Source organism: Schistocerca americana, chromosome 11 (genome assembly GCF_021461395.2).
Source record: "Schistocerca americana isolate TAMUIC-IGC-003095 chromosome 11, iqSchAmer2.1, whole genome shotgun sequence".
Lineage (NCBI taxonomy): Eukaryota > Metazoa > Arthropoda > Insecta > Orthoptera > Acrididae > Schistocerca > Schistocerca americana.
In genome coordinates this window covers 45,539,796-45,560,320 of record NC_060129.1, presented here as the reverse complement: position 1 = coordinate 45,560,320, position 20,525 = coordinate 45,539,796, and the positions used below count along the sequence as shown (strand labels likewise).

At 44.3% G+C, this 20,525-nt stretch overlaps 1 protein-coding gene across 2 annotated transcripts in view; it reads right to left on the bottom strand.

Moving 5' to 3' along the window:
• Window positions 1-992: 992 nt before the first annotated feature.
• Window positions 993-20,525, bottom strand: part of LOC124553625 (phosphatidylinositol N-acetylglucosaminyltransferase subunit P) — a 35,442-nt gene continuing 15,909 nt past the window's right edge. Inside the window, exons 3-4 of one of the 2 annotated variants that reach the window (XM_047127479.1) lie at window positions 15,219-15,441; window positions 993-1,248 (exon numbers count right to left, since the gene is read on the bottom strand). In XM_047127479.1, the coding sequence (XP_046983435.1) occupies window positions 1,210-1,248; window positions 15,219-15,441 (262 nt within the window). In that variant the 3' untranslated portion in view covers window positions 993-1,209. The remainder of the gene's footprint in view (window positions 1,249-15,218; window positions 15,442-20,525) is intronic. The other variant, XM_047127480.1, reaches the window with a different exon arrangement.

Below are 20,525 nucleotides of genomic sequence, written 5' to 3'. Positions count from 1 at the left end.
CATTTTTGTATAAAGATGAAGCAATTGCCCTCCACCTGAACTTTTGTTATAAGATATTTCAGGATATTTAGCTACCGAGTTTTTGAGGCCTCTACAATCGTAAGTACGGGCGATGGTTTTCTTCGACACTGCTTTTAACATCGTCTACGTAGTACCTACATTGCGGAGAAGCGGGTTGGTGAACAGACGTTGTGCTGAGATAAGTGATAAAATTGTCATTGACAGCATGCCGAACACCGACAGATAGTGAACAGTTTAGTTACACGATTAACAACACCTCATTTAACTCCTCCCGTCGCAGGCTCAAAGTACACGTTCTGTTGTCGAGTATCCAAAGCTGCAGCGCCGTAAAGACGATATCTGGCGGGAGCCACCTCGACCAAAACACGACAGCCCGGCTATGTACGTAAGACTGGATGCTCTCTTGTGGCCAGACACTTAACTATCATAACTTTTGTTCTTTGGGGTCCACAGTGCAAAATATGTCTTAATGACACGGTTATTACGAATAATAACCAGCTGCAGTGCTCTGTAAATTGTTTTTATTTTATATAATTCACAACGCGCCATTTCGGCATCTTGCCGTTGTCAGGTGCTCTGTAAATACATATTAAGACCATCGCTTACTTATGTATTTACAGAGCACCTGATGACGGCAATACGACAAAATGGACTCCTCGTCAATGACATAAAATAAAAACAATTTACAGGGCAGTGCAGCTGGCTTTTATACGTAATAACTATCAGTTCAATTAAAAAAAAAAAAGCTCTCTTCTTAAGTTGCCCGCTTATACTCGGGATTTTAAGTTTCTGTCAAAATAATAAAAATGAGATAACTCAGGGTTTTATGTTAAAGGATTAATGAAACATGGGATTTCTGCTTGGACCAAGTGAGATGATATCGTAACTTGAAATGTGTCACTGAAAGGGAGAAATGTACCCACCACAAGTCTATACGGAGGTCAAAAGCATTACCATCAGAAATAATGTGGTTTTGAGGAAAAAATGTAATATAGTTTATTCATTTACCAAACAAGACAACCTTTATCAATAGCCTTTAGAACAATTTTACACTTTTTCCTGAACATAAACACATGCTCCACAAGAGTCCACCACACAACAACACCAGCAGTTGAAGCTCCTCTCGCCTGGCAAACTTCAGGACGCGACTCGGCGAGGCACCTCCGGCCCAGCTCCACGCCCCGGCTGTCAGCCGCTCTGCCCCCCGAGGTACAGGTGGCGGCACACCTGTAACAGACCATACGTGACAGCCGGACCCTGCCCCACTCTGCACGCTCCAGTTCTGTGACGATTCCTCTGCTCTAGGAAAGCACATTTATCACACCTAAGTCCACGCCAAATATGAAGAAAAAATTTGCAGGCAGAGCAATCTACTTTTTATTCAGTTTTTCTCGTTTCCCTTCAGCATCGGTCCCGCTGCAGCAGATCTGCGTCTCACTTACCACTCGGCCCTACGGGCCTCGTACGACCTCGGCCTCCTCTGTCACCCACCCCCGTTCTTCTCTGTCCACTGCCTTCCTTCCTCAATTCCTTTGAAAACTTGCTCCTCATTTTTGAGCCACCTTTCCCCGGGTCTTTCTCTTCTCCTCCTCTGTATAAGCTCTTCCTTAACACCTCGAGTTTCCGGTATTCTCTGTACACGTCCGGCCCACCTTATTCTTCCTCGGTCATTTAACTACAGTAGCCGTGTGTCTGAAAAGTGTCTGTAATTCTGCCTTTGTTCTCGTTCTCCAGCCTCCTCCCTCACACACTGTCCCAGATATCTTTCTCACAAACTTCCTTTTCCCGCCTCAATAACCTGCCTTCCTCCTTTGCAGTCGTCACCTGACCTTCTGATCCGTACATTACTGTAAAATATATTTTGATTTTTGGATTCCTACTAACATTTTTGGGCTTCAATGTAATCTGAAAGGAATAACTACATCAGGGAATGTATTTGCAGCTGCAAATATAAACCACCATCAGCTGTATATTGGAATGACAGCAATGAAAATTTATGCCGCACCAGGATTCGAACGTGGATTTCCCTCTCTATGCGAGCAGTCACTTAACTGCTTCGGCTACCTGTGTACGAATCACGACCGGACACAAACTTCCGCGTGTCACGACCTGCACTCGCGCGTTAGTGCGAACCGAGGGTACGATATCTGAGAATAAATACGAAATAGCAGTGCCCCTGTTATCGAGAAGTGCTGTGTGATATTCCTTCAGCCGTGCAAAGGAACACTGCATTGTACTTCTAAATAACGCGGGCACTGCTATTTCATAGTAACATCAGTTTTCACTTGCTATCCTAGTGCTCAGAGCCATCTGAACCATTTTGAACTTGCTATCCTTTCTTGAATTTCTGGTGCTGAACTATTATTTTCTGTTATTATCAGGCCTACGTATTTTAACTTTTTCACTCTTTGGTACTCTTACCTTTTTTTTTTTTTTTTTTTTTTTTTTTTTTTTAATTGAAGTGTCTCTTCTATCCCCACCAAGATCTCCCATCATTATGCACTTTGTTTTACACGTGTTTACTTCTGGTCCTAACTTCCACACAGCTCCTTCTAATGCAGCACAATACGCTTCGTCAACGGTAAGGAGACGACGATAAAAAGCACACAGCATTCGATGAAAGGTATTATGAAGAACAGGCTTCACCAGACAGCGTTACAAAAGAACAGATAGACTGCGTGATTATAGATGATGTTTGGAATTCCTCATTACAAATTCTAGGACTTGTAGAGGGGAATTAGTACATAATATTTTGAATAGGTAACCTTGTCCAGAAACATACCATTTCTGTTCCACAGTTTCAGTTCATATGTTTAACTCATTCACTTCCACTTGAGGAACTGAATTATGTCTGACACGGAACAAATGCTAGGTAAAAATTCAAAAGGAAACATAACGAAACATCCATGTAACAAAAACACATATTTGTCTGTATTAACACAACATTATGTGTTTACATTATTCCAAATTAAAAAAGAACCCAGCATACTGTACGTCCAGAACGGCACTGACGCATTACGACAGCGGCTAATTGCAGCAACCATCGACATTGTTAAAGACATTGTACCTACGAAGCGTGTACTGGTACACTCTCTCCATCCCACCTGGTGTCTCTTCAATTTCTAGTGAAGCAGCCAGATCTCGTGCCAGCAGATCTGTGTCTGAGACGCACTGGCATCGAACAGGTCTCGCAGCGAGGCAGATGTCGAGTACCGTCGGGTGACCATCTTACGTAGTACGTGTCGTACTGTCCACCGTACTGCATACCGGGACGAGCAACTCCGGGACTTTACTCTTTCCCCTCGGCAGATAGGTACACAATACACTTTTGAACTGAAACTATCGTAGAATGGAAACAGTACGTATCCGGACGCGAGTTCCTATTCAAAATATTATGTAGTCGTTCCCCTCTGCAAGTCATAGAAGTCTGTAAAGGGAATTTCTAGAGATTCTGTACATAAATGCAAACATCAGACATTATGAAAGTCTGTGGTTGTAGAAGGGCAGATGGAGAGAAATCAGTCCTTGATGTGGCTCAAATATAGACAGAAGATAGATAGGACAAGAAACAAAAATAGTAGGGGAAAAGTGAAACAAACAGAGAAAGTCTCCAAATCAAAGAACAACCAGAAGAATAGAAGAAGAAATTAGAAGTCATTATCGAGGCAAGAAATGGCACACAAAAGGAAGGGAATTTGGAAACTAAATGGGGGATACTGGAAACAGCCGTCACTGTAACCGCGGCAGGAGTATCGGTGAGGGCAGAACACTAAAGTACGGTGAAATGGTTAGATGCACACTGGTAATCTGAGAAAGAAATGAGGCAAGACAGAGAATACTACAAAGGAAAATGAGACTAGCTGCAGAAGATTAGAGGGAGAGAGAGGAGGGAAAGAGCAGATAAATTATGCAGAGTGAAGAAGAGACAGTTTGAAAGGAAGACAATAGAGCAGTTGGACAAAATGAGGGATAACATTTGCATTGAGCCACACAGTCACACTATCTCACATGCCTGAAAACAACTGAGGAAAGGTAATAGGTACTATACCTGGGATTGAAACAGATGTGAAATCATAGAAGAGCTAAAACAAATGCAAAGGGAAATGTGACTGACTGACCACTTGCGAAATACGTGAGTGAGACATTTACCCTGTTAACACATTGGGAACATCTCCCTAAAATTTTTAGGAAACAAGTTGGACATATCACGAAATCTTAAACCTCACACCACGTTTGTGTAAACGTTACATAAAATAGAGGGCAGATCTGGCAGCAATCTGACCGCCCTCTTATCGGAAAATAAAACACAATGTAATAAAATGTGGTGCACTGTGATCTGTACGCCACAAGCACCACACCCTGAGGGTCCTCTAGCCACCGGTGCAACGAGCCGTGCATCACAGACCTGTGACCTACACGAAGATGAGTACGGAGAGCTACATCCCGCCCACGTGGCCGGAAGGAGCTACACCGCTGCTGCGTCGTACGCTTTACTAGACAGGGCTCGTCGTCCGTAAGTTCCAGCCACTCCCCTTCCCGTCGACGCATGGCACTGTACCTCGACAGTGAGGCGAGAGCGTGCGTGGTGACGGCACACCGAAGTAACTGAGGATTGCGACACGCCTCCTCGGCTGTATCGTCTGCCCTTTTGTTCCCCGCAATACCCGAGTGTCCTGGCGTAATATCTGTGCGTCCCGGCATCCGGCAGAAGTACACCTCCTTCCCCACTGTTGTAGCCAGAGGAGGGAGTATTGGATATTACAGATTATTTTATCAGTTAGACACAAGAATTGCGGAGACTGAAGTGTAGTGGGACTTTGAATTTCGCCGCGCTACACTCGTTCCCTCAGATATAAATTATACCGTCGCAGCTGTACGAGTGCTCGACGGCAGGGAAAATATATATGAAAATGAAGGTACTAAACTTGTAACTTTTTTTGTTTTTCTACCTGCTTTTTGTCTTTGAGAGCAGAAGCTTAACTTACTTATTAGCTATTCGTGGTCAGATTAAGACGAAAAAACTCATTGATGTGCAGACGTATTGTGGAAGTTGGTATGAAATTCAGAGGATAGAAGTAGCAACGTAAAATAAATTGCTTTCAATACCAAGATGGTTTTGATTTGTATAAATTAGTGATTCCTGGACGATTGCAAAATTTCGGAGCAGCTACGACTTTTCACGCAGAAATGAAACAGGAAATTTTTGGAGAACAAGACCTGGACGCTGCACAAGAGAAGACATGTTAACACGGTAAAGAATGAACTCTTATCTACGCCATTTCCCCCCTGTTAATCACATTTTGTTATTCTCTGTTCTCTTTCAAATAATTTTTGTAGTGGAAATTGGTTTGACGTTTGCTCAGAAACGCCACAAGGACCACCCCAACAATAGCTTTTCCGAATCACGAAGTCCGATAACTTTTCTGTAACACAAAGTCCGACTTGCATTTCATGCTTTCTCTTTTTCACGGTCATTAACGATTTTAAAAACCCCCTTTTATTCACGATTTCTTCCCACATTTTCTACCTTTTCTTTTCTTTTTCTTTTTTATTAACCATTACAGAAGGGCAATCAGAGTCGAAAGAGGTGACAAATTTAGCAGTTACAGCCCATCTCGTCTGCTCCAGCACCCTCAAGAAAGCAGATAGTTCGGTATCAAATACAGTAAACTCTGGAGGTGACCGAATTTCGAGGACACGATCTGGAGAAATGACGGAAGAACCGAAGGAGTCCCCCTGTTTAGGCCTGACCGTGAAGACAGTTACATATTTGTGGAGCCCATTTAAAAATTCCCTACCGTGAATATCAGGCACCCGGGTAAAACGTCAAATCTCCGACACTGCTGCGGCCGGAAAAAGATCCTTCAAGAATGGGACCATCAACACCTGAAGAGACTTGTTCAATGTGACAGAAGTGCAACCCTTCCACAAACTGCTGCAGAAGTCAATGCTGGGCCATCGAGAAGTGTCAGCGTGCGAACGATTAGATGAAACGTGACGGATATGAGCTTTCGGAGCCACAGGCCCACTCGTGTCCTCTTGGTAACTGCACGACAAAGCTTTACACCTCACCTGGGCCCGTCGACATAGATGTGGGACTGTTGATGACTGAAAACGTGCTGCCTGCGTGGACGAGTCTTGTTTCAAAGTGTATCGAGCAGATGGATGTGTACGGGTATGGAAACAATCTCACGAATCCGTGGACCCTGCATGTCAGCAGGTGACTGTGGACCCCCTCACATGTCTAGATACAACACTGACATATGTCACGCACGTAAGCATCCTGTCCGATCATCTGCATCCATTCGCGTCCACTGTGCATTCTGACGGACGTGGGCTATTCCGACAGGACAATGTGACACCCCACACGTCCAGAATTGCGACAGAGTGGCTCCGGGAACACTCTTCTGAGTTTAAACACTTCCGCTAGCCTACAAACTCCCCAGACATGAACATTATTGAAAGTATTTGGGATGCCTCGCAACGTGCTGTTCGGAAGAAATCTCCACTCCTCATACTCTTACGGATTTACGGAGAACTCTGCAGGATTCACGGTGTTAATTCCCTCCAGCACTACTTCAGACATCAGTCGGGTCCACGCCGCATCACGCTGTGGCACTTCTGCGTTCTCGCGGGGGCCCCACACGATACTATGCAGGTGTACCAGCATTTTTGTCTCTTCACTGTAATTGAGACAATGATGTTTACATACGAAAGTCTGCTGAACGGCCGCGTCTAGCAGGTCAGGTCATCGAAAGTGGACCGAAACCTCCACGATCCACACAGAGAGTGGCTAAGGAGTTACCCTGTCTCTAACAACCAGACCGGGTGACGGTTAACCATTTGCTCCGGGGTCCTTCCTACACAGTTCGTTAATGCGACACTCTCGTAATTACTGAAATATATGCAGTTCTTTCCCGGTTTAAGGCGAGGTACCAATATTGCCTCTCTCCACAAGTTCGGAAAATGGGTCGTCTGCCATATCATATTAAAACATCAGAGGAGGATTTCCTCCGATGCTGCTAGTGAATGTTTAAGCGTGCGATTGTGACCGGGTGCAGAATGACGGTTCTTAGACAGTGCCGATTCCAACTCCCACGTAGAGAAAGAAGAGTTGTAAGATTCAGAATTATGGAATCTGGAGTCCAACTTGCCCGTCTCTGCAGTCACGGGATAGTGGTCAAATGCCGGATCCTGGCTAGCCTTGCCAGTAGTCACTGCAAAATGCTCTGTTATCATCTGTGTGATGCCTCCAGAAATTGTCCAGAGACACCCCTACTGCAGCACCACTGCTAATGGTAAACAACTGCATTGAGCAGAGATCCTCTAGATGACTTCTCATACTTTTGTAGAACAAGCAGAAAAGTTGACGGGTACAGGAATGAGTTCCACGACCTTTACCCACTCCGGTCAGTTACGCACCGAGCTTCGCTTCGGCTCTCGTACAACTGGGAGATCGCCTGCTGTCGGGTAGCATTTAAACTGTCGAAGCGCCATGCGCCCGTCCCAGATTGTCGAACGGCACTCGTCAGTCTGTCGAGGTACAAGTCACCTGCGACGGCCAAAAGACGTCGGGACGGGCAAGTCGGCGGGGTGACAGATCACACACCCGATGCGGTCCACCCACTGCCGGACACTGTCGGGGTGTTCGGACACTGCCAGCTGGCTGAACGGTGTCCAGTTAGCCCTGCCGACCGCACATTTCGGTGGTCTCTGTTTGAGCAATTCTCTGTCCGGTAGGTGGATCTGCAGTGGGGAAGTGGTCACCGGAATGAAGGTCACCAGTCATTTTTTACCGTCTTCGAGGCCGGAGAGCAGAAAGTGAGGTCGACAGTCGAGGATGACCCGGTTCCGGAAGAGGAGCGAGTGTGACCGCCTGTGTCGAGGGTGCACAGCTCACGAAACATCACGAGGTTCTCCGATCCCCGGGGCAAATATAGTTTGAGCCTCGTAATACGTTACGGGCACCGAAATCACACAGTAACGGAGGGTGGATAGGGGGGGGGGGGGGGGGAAGCAGTTGTGCGATAAGAGGTGTGAGAGCCTCAAAGTCTATCACTCCTGTGTAGGTAAATATAGGGAGCAAATAGTGACCCACTGGCTACTGCTTGTAGGTCAGCAGCCGAGGAGTGGTGTGTGTTATTGACAAACACAGCAACCCCTCCCTCAGTTCTCGGCCGAGTCAGGTCGTCCATTCGGTGGAGGTTATAGCCCGGTAGCACAGGGGTCTCCAGTAAACACGAGCACTGGGAATGTCCGAGTGCCAGGGGGTTTCAGTTCCTTCACACGAGCTCTGAACCAGTTTATGCTCCACTTTAGTACGAGAGCCATTTACCGCGGGGTTTGCACTTTCACCCTGTCTTTCCACCGGGCTGGGGAGCCCGCAACAGGTGGAGGTACAGAGTCGGGGTGAGACGGTCACCCCGGGCAGACTTCGCAATCCGTCAGCTCCGGAGGAGAAGCACTAGAACCGTCACGTCAAGTGACACCGAAACGGTCTGACAGTCTACTGCCCGTTTTTGCTTGCAGTGGAAGCTTCCCATTTGCTTTTTCGATCTGGGAGTACTTTCTACGAGATGCCGCAGCAGAGGCACACGCAGTGCCGGGTTTCTTATCGGGCTCTGTCTTTTGAGGTGCCGGGAGCACTGCAGTCGTGGCAACTGTAGCTTTCTCTGATGTTCTCCGGGCGGCGGCTGTGGGCTCTGAAATAACAGCAGCTTGACAAGTGCAGTTACGAACACAGGTTCTAGTGACGACGCTAGCAATATCCATTTGTGTAAAAGTGTCGACTGAGGAAACAGGCTTCTCGAGAGTCAAAGCAGAAGGTGGAGCGAATGTGGGAGGTCACACGGCCCCACAGATCTTCTCAACCTCGCCGTACGGGACACGGGGGCAACACTGGTTGCTACTCGGCCAGCGAAATATCTGAAGGACTGAAGTACAGAAGGTATAAAATGCAGAAGGGCAATAGCACAGAAAGCGTCCCTGAAAATAATAAATTTACAGTTTGTATTAATAAGTTTGAGTATTAGGAAGGCTTTTACTGAAGGCTTTTGTCTGGAGTGCAGCCGTGTACGGAAGGGAAAGGTGGACATTTGTCTGATCAGAGTAGAAGATAATAAAAGCTTTTCATGTGGTCTTATAGGAGACTGCTGAAGATTATAGGGTAGATAAAACGACTACTTAGGAAATACCAAATTGAGTTGAATAATATAAAAAAAGCTGGTGGGAGCAGGATCCGAGCTCTGAGGATTGCGTACAAACTTGTCCGTACATACAGACAGTTCACCCGTCCCAGGAATCGAGAACTTTGGCGATTTCTGCCCATTATCGACATCGGTACTGGCCAGATATCGATGCTGGGAATTCTGAAGCTTTTGAGAATGTTTTGATTTTAAGTCTGAAGTTGCACAACAGACGACAATGTGCCATAAATACAAATTAATAATTTCCTGGTTTTTCCCCTTTACTTTTACTGCAAAACCGTGTAGGGTTTGAGCATCGAAATATGTGACACAAACGATTCGATCTTTTGGTAGCACTAACTTAGAACCTCACAATACGGGAGAAGGAAAGTTGCTACTCACCATATGGCGGAGATGCTGAGTCGCGATAGGCACAATAAAAAGATTGACACAATCATAGCTTTCGGCTATTAAGGCCTTTGTCAGCAGTAGACACACGCACGCACAACTTGCACACACGTCTGCAGTCTCAGAGAGCTGAAACTACACTTTTTATTGTGACTCGGCATCTCCACTATATGGTGAGTAGCAACTTTCTTTCTCCCATATTGTTACATTCCACCTGGATTTTCCACTGTTTGATAACTTGGAATCTTAACTTTTTACACCACCAGGGGGCCATAGGCCTTAGTATGTCACATACATTTCAAGTTGATATGTCTATCCAGTCCTGAGAAAAGTGCGTGTTGTCAGATGGACGGACAGTAAGGTAAACAATCATAAAGTATTGTGTGAGATAGCTGCAAATCAATAATTTTTGGATTTTTTCCCTCTACTTCTAGTTCGAAATCTCGCTTTATAATTCTACACCCACAGGAAGTATTCTATAAGTTCTGACGAGTGGGTTCACGAGTATCAAAATCTGTGACAGATACGGCCATATCTTTTAACAGCACAGACTTAGAAACTTCGACATTTTACACTGCTGAAGGACCACAGACCTCAGTATGACACAAATTTCAGCTTGATATGTCTACCTTCTCCTGAAAAAAGGGCTTTTAACAGTCAGACGGACAGACAGCAGACAACAAAGTGATCACCGAAGTGCATTTATTGACTTTTCCATTGGTTCGTGGTATCAAATTTTATACATTGTGAATGAAAACACACACAACAATGGTGTAATATTCTACAGTATTTATTATTTATTTCACAAACCAGTTTGTGGCTGTTAAGCCATCGTCAGGGACAGATATAAATAAGTGGTGCAGTGGAATTTGCTTGAATAAAGGAATTTAAACTAGTGAATCTACATACGAGGGTAATTCCAAAAGTAAGGTCTTCTATTTTTTTATAAGTACAGAACTCTGCTTGTGCGGCAGCTGGTCACCCTGTTATGAAGAGTGCTTCATGCGCTGTGTGTAAACACCCGCACGCCATGCTGAGGCGCTCAGTCTCGGCTCGGCAGCCCTCGAGAATGGAGCTCCCGTCAGATGTTACCGCCAAGTGTGAACTGCGCGCAGTTATTCGGTTTTTGAACGCAAAGAGCACTGCGCCAATTGAAATCCATCGCCAATTGATGGAAGTGTATGGGAGTTGTGTGCGGATGTCAAAAATGTTCGTAAATGGCGTAGAGAGTTTGCAGCTGGTAAGGCCGAAATTCGCGACGAACTAATGAGCGAGAGACCGTCAATTTCTGAGGAGACAGTGTTGAAGGTTGAGCAAAGCACGCGTAAAGATCGGCGGATCACCGTGGATGATCTCTGCATGTCGGTTCCTGAGGTTTCCCGAAGCACCACTCACAGAATTTTAACAGAAACGAAACAATTGAACTACCGGAAAGTGTGAACAAGATGGATGCCACACATGCTGACTGAGGACCACATTGTACTGGTTGTTATCCTTCTCATTTCTTAGATAACTGAAAAATTGTTTGTGGAATCTTACATGGTATGTTGTGGTAGGACCACACTCTCCTCATGTGTTTTTCAATGAGAATAATAGAACCAGTTCCAGCACAATTTTTTTAGTAGCTGCTGAAAGATTACACACTGCAGATCCCGTTTTTCTAGGGGGTTCTCTTAGTTTTGTCTGCAAAATAATCATTCCAACAAGCGTGGCCTGGGTCTTCTTCTTGTTTGAAATAAACAGCACCACATATGAAATACTTTCAGATAAAAATTATATATATTCATACTTTTTGTTAGGAACTACACCATTTTCACTATGAACATTGGTAATCTAAATCCATTATACTGCACTTGTCACATAAGCAAATCGGTTTCCCTCTAATACTGACAAAGAGGGAAACATTCCACGAAGGAAAAATATATCTAAAAACAAAGATGATGTGACTTGAATGAGATTCTCACTCTGCAGCGGAGTGTGTGCTGATATGAAACTTCCTGGCAGATTAAAACTGTGTCCCCGACCGAGACTTGAACTCGGGACCTTTGCCTTTCGCGGGCAAGTGCTCTACCATCTGAGCTACCGAAGCACGACTCACGCCCGGTACTCACAGCTTTACTTCTGCCAGTACCTCGTCACTTACCTTCCAAACTTTACAGAAGCTCTCCTGCGAACATTGCAGAACTAGCACTCCTGAAAGGAAGGATATTGCGGAGACATGGCTTAGCCACAGCCTGGGGGATGTTTCCAGAATGAGATTTTCACTCTGCAGCGGAGTGTGCGCTGATATGAAACTTCCTGGCAGATTAAAACTGTGTCCCCGACCGAGACTCGAACTCGGGACCTTTGCCTTTCACGGGCAAGTGCTCTACCATCTGAGCTACCGAAGCACGACTCACGCCCGGTACTCACAGCTTTACTTCTGCCAGTACCTCGTCTCCTGCTGTGAGTACCGGGCGTGAGTCGTGCTTCGGTAGCTCAGATGGTAGAGCACATGCCCGCGGAAGGCAAAGGTCCCGAGTTCGAGTCTCGGTCGGGGACACAGTTTTAATCTGCCAGGAAGTTTCATATCAGCGCACACTCCGCTGCAGAGCGGAAATCTCATTCTGGAAACATCCCCCAGGCTGTGGCTAAGCCATGTCTCCGCAATATCCTTTCTTTCAGGAGTGCTAGTTCTGCAATGTTCGCAGGAGAGCTTCTGTAAGGTCTGCAATGTTCGCAGGAGAGCTTCTGTAAAGTTTGGAAGGTAGGAGACGAGGTACTGGGAGAAGTAAAGCTGTGAGTACCGGGCGTGAGTCGTGCTTCGGTAGCTCAGATGGTAGAGCACATGCCCGCGGAAGGCAAAGGTCCCGAGTTCGAGTCTCGGTCGGGGACACAGTTTTAATCTGCCAGGAAGTTTCATATCAGCGCACACTCCGCTGCAGAGTGGAAATCTCATTCTGGAAACATCCCCCAGGCTGTGGCTAAGCCATGTCTCCGCAATATCCTTTCTTTCAGGAGTGCTAGTTCTGCAATGTTCGCAGGAGAGCTTCTGTAAAGTTTGGAAGGTAGGAGACGAGGTACTGGGAGAAGTAAAGCTGTGAGTACCGGGCGTGAGTCGTGCTTTGGTAAGTCAGATGGTAGAGCACTTGCCCGCGAAAGGCAAAGTTCCCGAGTTCGAGTCTCGGTCGGGCACACAGTTTTAATCTGCCAGGAAGTTTCATGATGTGACTTACCAAATGAAAGTGCTTGCAGGTCGACAGTCACACAAACAAACACAAACATACAAACAAAATATACCTAAAAACAAAGATGATGTGACTTACCAAATCCTCCCCACTCCACCAAGAGTGTCTTTCCGCCGTCCACCTAACCTTCGTAACCTCTTAGTTCATCCCTATGAAATCCCCAAACCACCTTCCCTACCCTCTGGTTCCTACCCTTGTAACTGCCCCCGGTGTAAAACCTGTCCCATGCACCCTCCCACCACCACCTACTCCAGTCCTGTAACCCGGAAGGTGTACACGATCAAAGGCAGAGCCACGTGTGAAAGCACCCACATGATTTACCAACTGACCTGCCTACACTGTGACGCATTCTATGTGGGAATGACCAGCAACAAACTGTACATTCGCATGAATGGACACAGGCAGACAGTGTTTGTTGGTAATGAGGATCACCCTGTGGCTAAACATGCCTTGGTGCACGGCCAGCACATCTTGGCACAGTGTTACACCGTTCGGGTTATCTGGATACTTCCCACTAACACCAACCTATCCGAACTCCGGAGATGGGAACTTTCTCTTCAATATATCCTCTCTTCCCGTTATCCACCACGCCCCAATCTCCGCTAATTTCAAGTTGCCGCCACTCATACCTCACCTGTAATTCAACAACATCTTTGCCTCTGCACTTCCACCTCGACTGACATCTCTGCCCAAACTCTTTGCCTTTACAAATGTCTGCTTGTGTCTGTGTATGTGCGGATGGATATGAGTGTGTGTGCGAGTGTATACCTGTCCTTTTTTCCCCCCTAAGGTAAGTCTTTCCGCTCCCGGGATTGAAATGACTCCTTACCCTCTCCCTTAAAACCCACATCCTTTCATCTTTCCCTCTCCTTCCCTCTTTCCTGATGAGGCAACAGTTTGTTGCGAAAGCTTGAATTTTGTGTGTATGTTTGTGTGTGTCGACCTGCCAGCACTTTCATTTGGTAAGTCACATCATCTTTGTTTTTAGGTATATTTTTGCCATGTGGAATGTTTCCCTCTATTAATTCATATATATATATATATACACACACACACACACACACACACACACACACACACACACACACACACACACACACACAGATATATATAAATATTTCCCACGTGGAATGTTTCCTTCCATTATATATATATATATATATATATATATATATATATATATATATATATGCTTGTGTCTGTATATGTGTGGATGGATGTGTGTGTGTGTGTGTGTGTGTGTGTGTGTGTGTGTGTGTGTGTGTGTGTGTGCGCGCGCGCGCGAGTGTATAGCTGTCCTTTTTTCCCCCCTAAGGTAAGTCAATTATTTATCATAAAAGAAAATATTCACAATTAAATAAATTAAACATTTTCTGGGAACATAATGAAATTACCTTAACTCTTTACTGTGGGCATTGTACTTTTTGCACAAGATAAATTTTATCTCCGACGGTTGATTACATTACAACATGCAGTAACGAGTTGATGGTTCCCGCACATTTCTTCACCGCCTTGCAGCTGAACAGGAGAACTTTCTGGACTCCGTTGTCACGGGTGACAAAACCTGGGCATACCACTTTACACCTGAGACCAAGCAACAATCGTGTCAGTTCATAACTTTCCGAACAGCACGGTGGCGAGCTAGTATCACACGGGCAGACAAAAACTGCCACAGCGTCTACAAAAACGCATTGACAGAAATGATGCTTATGTCGAAAAATAGCTAAATGTTCAAGCTGTAAACTGATGTAAGCCATTGTAGAAGGAAACAGGTCTACGTACTTATAAAAAAAAATAGGAGACTTTACTTTTGGGAATACCCTCTTAGTAACTCCGCTTCCAGAGATGGAAATGTTAGATTTAGGAATATAAGAAGAGGAATTATTTTAGTGTAAATGTGATGTAAGATTATTTAGCTAATACAAAATTTGCGAAACATTAATTAATAAGCTATATACAAATTACAACAACAGTTCACAGAAGACAATAAATTTAACATTAAACTTTGGTCGCAAGTTCCGAGGGTGTGGCCAAACAAAATAACCTTACCGGTCAGGGACACGGATCAGTGCACACAAAGAACTAAAAGGCAAAATTTCGAGAATCGTCTGAAACTGCACGAGAACGTGTGAACATAAAAAATGAAAGGAACTGCAACTGGGCAAAGAACAGTGGGGCAGGAGAGGGCGACGAGTAACCGGTCGAAAACGGACGAGACCGACGTGGAAACGAAACGGGACTGACCAGAAGTGGAGGACAGACGAGCGTTCCCGAGAAGTTCCTCTGTCCTCCCGTTCCTTTCGGACCCGCTCCGTCACAAACTACATACTCGTAAAATGAGTACATTTCATTTACAGCCTCCCGCGGCAGTACTCACCTCGGAGACGTGTAGGTCTCCCACCGGGGGTACGGCGCCGGGCGCAGGCGCAGGCGCGGCGTTGCGCGTTCCGCGGCCTCGCCCGTCCCCGACGGTCTGCGGGTCGGAGAGGGCGGGCGTCATCGCGAGACCCAGTCCGGGGTAGAAGAAGAATGCGAACAGCGCCAGCCCGACGCACAGGTGCACCGGCAGGGCGACGGCCCAGTAGCGCTGCGGCAGGTAGCTGCGCCACAGACACTAAATTACGGTACCCCGACTCGGCCCGAATACACCGTAGAGGTGTCACGTGCGGTACTCCCGTATGCCAGTTAATTTCCCGATAGAACCTGACCTCGAGAAAATTCTGCCTAGCCCGGCACGTGCAGCGGACTTTTGAGTTTTACCCACTTCGGAATCACACTAGCAGTTACACTTCGGCACATTTCGACGGTGGACTAAATACTAGAAAATTAGCTATGAGAAAATGCGAAGCTGTTTTGGTAAGGAGTGAAATTAGAAAGTTCTATCCGACAAAAAAGTGATTAGTGCAGAATTATATAACACATTTACATCTACACGGTGACTCTACAATTCACGATTAAGTGCCTGTCAGGGGTTCCATCAAACCACCTTCGAGGGGGGGAAACCGCATTAGAAGGGCCAAAAAAACTGACTTTTTTTATTGCACAAATTGTTAGCTCAACTCTCCAAGAATACGCTGTCAAAATTTTGAAGCGAAATTTGCGTTCGTTTAGATTTTACGAGCACAGAATCCAGTGCACATTACGTACAGGCTCGACTCCAGGAGAATGGGGACGCGACACCGAAACATTCGAAAAACTAAAAAGCTCGGTGGAAAAGGCAAACTCACAGCGTCGTTAGTGAAAATGCTTAGCACTTATTACGGACTACCGATTCGAAGGCATTGTCGAAATGTGCCAAATCGTAACTGCTAGTGTGACTCTGACGTGGGTAAAACTCAAAGTACGCTGCACGTGCCGGGCTAGGCACGATCTTCTCGAGGTCAGGTTCTACTGGGAAATTAACTGGCGTACACAATACGCGAGTACTGTACGTGACACCTCGATAATGTGCAAGACGTCAAAGAAGCAATTATGACGACATACTATCGTACAATTTCCACGGCTGAAAATCCTCGACACGAGTATTTCCCAGAGGGAGAAGACAACTAGTGCGAGTTGCAGAAACGAGCAGCCCTCGGAATGGAACATGAAGCGCTCCCTACTCCATTGCACCCCGACGTACAGAACGAAATTCTTCCAATATATGATGATTTATCAAGGGATGAGTTACTGGAGAGATGTTTAAGTGGCCACACACAAAATGTGAATGGAAGTTTTAATTTCACTATTTGGCGATTAGCTCATAAACACGTGAACTCCGGAACAAAAGTCATTGAATTGGCACTGTATTTAGCAGTGGGCTTATTCAATGAAGGAAATTCATCCCTTCTGACGGTCACGAACAAGGCAGGAATTGTAGTAGGCACGCAAAGCTTCAATTATGCAGAACAAACGGATGACCAGCACGTGAGCCAACAGAATCGACATAGTTCATTGGAATCGAAGGAAGATCGGAAAGCTCAGAAAGCACTGCTGCAAGCGCAAAACGAAACCTATGAGGAAGAAGGATTACTATACGGTACTGGAATCGCAGATTAATTGGTAAGCATTTTACATTACTGTAAACTTCCTCGAATTTCTAGTTTCCGAGATTTTATTTTTCAAACGCGTTTATCTCTAAATGCCTTTTTTCACATTTGCGTGCACTCTAACTCAAAAAGTATAGAACTGATCATTATGAAAACTTATAATATCATTCTTCATAAAAATTACAAATTATATGTGCCAACTTGTGACATGATATCATGATTTTAAGGGTATCTTTCTTTGAATAATTAGAAAAAAAAATCATAAATATCTAAGAAAATTTTTCCAACACCTACAAAATTTTTAATTTTCATTATTTTCACCTGCATTGAGGTTCATATTCTTAGAAAATAAGTTAATGTAAAATCAAAACCTTTTTGATTTCAAATGAAAATCTGAATGGCTACACAGCACACATTTGAACTATACTCTCAACCTTCAGCAGACAACACAGCGTAACTTTGTTATTTTTGGCTGAAATTATTCAAAAAAATTCACAAAAACTGTTCGAAATATGAACGAAATGTCAAAATTTTATTAAAAATCCAATGTGGCTTCCCCCCTTAAGCTACTTCTCTACCGTTCCACTCTCAAACAGCGTTCAGGAAAAACAAACACTTAAATCTCTCCTTGCGAGCTCTGGCTTCTCTTACTTTATTACAACAATTACTTCTCCCAAGGTAGGTGAGTGCTAACTAAATATTTTCACATTCTAAGAAGAAGCTCGATGGTTGAAATTTCATGAGAAGGTCCTGCCACAGCAAGAAAGGCCTCTGTTTTAATGACTGTATCTGTGGCAGTCTCTCCCTTACTTCACAAAAAACAAAACGAATTGCCCTTCTTTGACTTAGCTAATTTAGTTTTCCCTATAGTCTTTGATCCACTGTCCAATTTTGTGCTCGATACTGTCGTAAAAGCGATAAATGATGTAAGGCAAAGGTACGAAAAAAAGATTTTAAACATAATGGCACAGTCGTGCACCTCCTATGCTGTTTGTGAAACACATTTTGGGTTTTAAATTTGACAAACATTGTGCTTGAGCAACATGAGAAATTGTTGTTAAAGAAACAGCTTAAGTATAAAATTAGTAAGAGAACTGATACGAAGGCTATTAAAAATATGTCACCTCACATAATATTTGCAATGAACACAATTAAGGTACCAAAGCTGATCAGAATAAAATTGTTGTTGTGGATGGTAAACTGTTTGGTAGAGAGTTTAATAAGACCAACAGTTGCATAATACAAACAGCACACGGTCCCCAATGGAATCCAACCTCCAGTTAATTTTGTTTGTTCATCATTGTTTTAGCTTTGTTTCTTACTTCAAATTTATATAATTCTCCATCTTCATTATTATAAAAATTATTCGATTCTATAATATCCTTACCACAATCGGTATGTCTACATTTTTGTTCTTTGTGATCTACACCGAAAGTCACTTATTCAGTAAAGCAAAACTTTTATTTTGATGTCAAATTCATGTTAGCATTAAAATTCTGGTGTTAGAAGGTCACTATTATGTGCTCATAAATGTGTAATTTGAGTCTTTGTGAGACTACCACTTAAAACGTTAGCTATTAACAATTTGCAAGCCAGTTCGGCTATCATTCGAGCTGTGTCTTTTAGGGTCGAGTCTGGAACCTTGATTAGTATGCTCATGTCATCAGCAAACATAGTTTTTGAATTGTCCTCTAATGTCAATAGAAAATCATTTACATAGGTCAGAAACACCCCACACATTATGTTCTCCCATTCTGATATTTTTGTGTCTGCGATAAGTGTCTCAATGGGAACACTGCTTTCTGTTACAGAGGTGAGATTCCATCCGTGTGTGATGAATGACATTATACATCAGTTTTATAAGCAGAATTTTGTTACCTACTAAATCGAAGGCTTTGTCAACGTCACAGAACATACGAACAGGATAATTTTTCTCGTTTAGCTCTGCTAGCACTTCATTTGTGAGGTCTTGCACTGCTTTCCGTGTGGACAATCCTTTATAAAAGCTGAACTCCGAAGTAGTTAATATGTTCTGCACAGTTAAATGAGATGGTATCTTACCACAGGCCACTTTCTGAAACAGTTCTGCAAAGATCGGAATGAGTGATACAGGTCTGCAATTATTTGTCTGTATCTAGTTTCACATATGAGTGTTACTGCAGTATATTTAAGTCTATAGGAAACTTGCTGTGAGTCACTGAATGCTTATAAAGATAACTAACAGCAACATTATCAAGTAAGCACAACATTTTGCGAGGGTCACTCCAAAAGAAATGCACACTATTTTTGTAAAAATACAGTTTTGATTCTGCATGTGTGAAAGTTTTACAGTGTGTAGATACATCCTTCCTGCTTGTTTTAAAACTCAGCTAAACCTGTTCCCGTGAGTGGCGCCGTCACAGCAGGTCTTCAAGTTGGCTGCTACACTTGACGTTCGTCAGAAACAACGTGCTGTCATAGAATTCCAGTGCTGTGAAAACGAGACTGTGGGAAACATCCACAAGAGGTTGAAAAAGGTGTACGGAGATGCTGCTGTCGATCGCAGTACAGTTAGTCGGTGAGCAAGCAGGTTACGTGATGAAAGCGGGCACGGCAATATTTAGGATTGTCCTCGCAGCGGCAGGCTTCACACTGCACACACTCCAGACAGTGTGCGGAGAGTTAACGAATTGGTGACTGCAGACAGACGCATCAGGGTGAACGAATTGTCACGGTATGTTGGGATAGGGGAAGGAAGTGTTTGCAGCAGAATGCTGAAAGTGTTGGCGTTAAAAAAGGTTTGTGCCAGGTGGGTTCCCAGGATGTTGACAGTGGCTCACAAAGAAACAAGAAAAATGGTATGCAGCGAACTTTTGGAACAGTGCGAGAATGGTGGAGATGAATTTCTTGGAAAAATTGTGACAGGTGATGAAACATGGCTACATCATTTTTCATCACAGACAAAGAGGCAATCAATGGAGCGGCATCATGGAAATTCACCCAAGAAAAAAAAAAATTCAAAACCACACCTTCTGCTGGAAAAGATATGGCTACGGTGTTATTCAATTCTGAAGGACTCTTGCTTGTGGACATCGTTCCAAGTGGAACCACCATAAATTCTGATGCATATGTGACGACACTGAAGAAACTTCGAGCTCGACTGATTCGTGTTCGACCACGTTGGCAAAAGCAGGATGTTTTGCTGTTGCACGACAATACAAGGCCACATGTCAGTAAAAAACCATGGAAGCGATCACAAAACTCGGATGGACAACACTGAAACACCCGCCTTACAGTTCTGACCTGGCTTCGTGTGGCTATCATCTCTTTGGGAAACTGAAAGACTCTTCGTGGAACAAAGTTTGAAGATGATGACTCCCTTGTGCACGCTGCCAAACAGTGGCTCCAACAGGTTGGTCCAAAATTTTACCATGTGGATATACAGGTGCCGGTTCCAAGATGGTGTAAGGCAGTTGAGAGGGATGGAAATTATGTGGAGAAATGAAAATATTGTCCCTAAAGGATGTGTCTACACACTAAAACTTTCAAACATGTAGAATAAAAGATGGATTTTTAAAAAAATAGTGTGCATTTCTTTTGGAGTGACCCTGATATATTCTTTTATACATGCAGTCATAACCAGCAGAATTACCACTTTTCAGTGACCTCAGACTTCT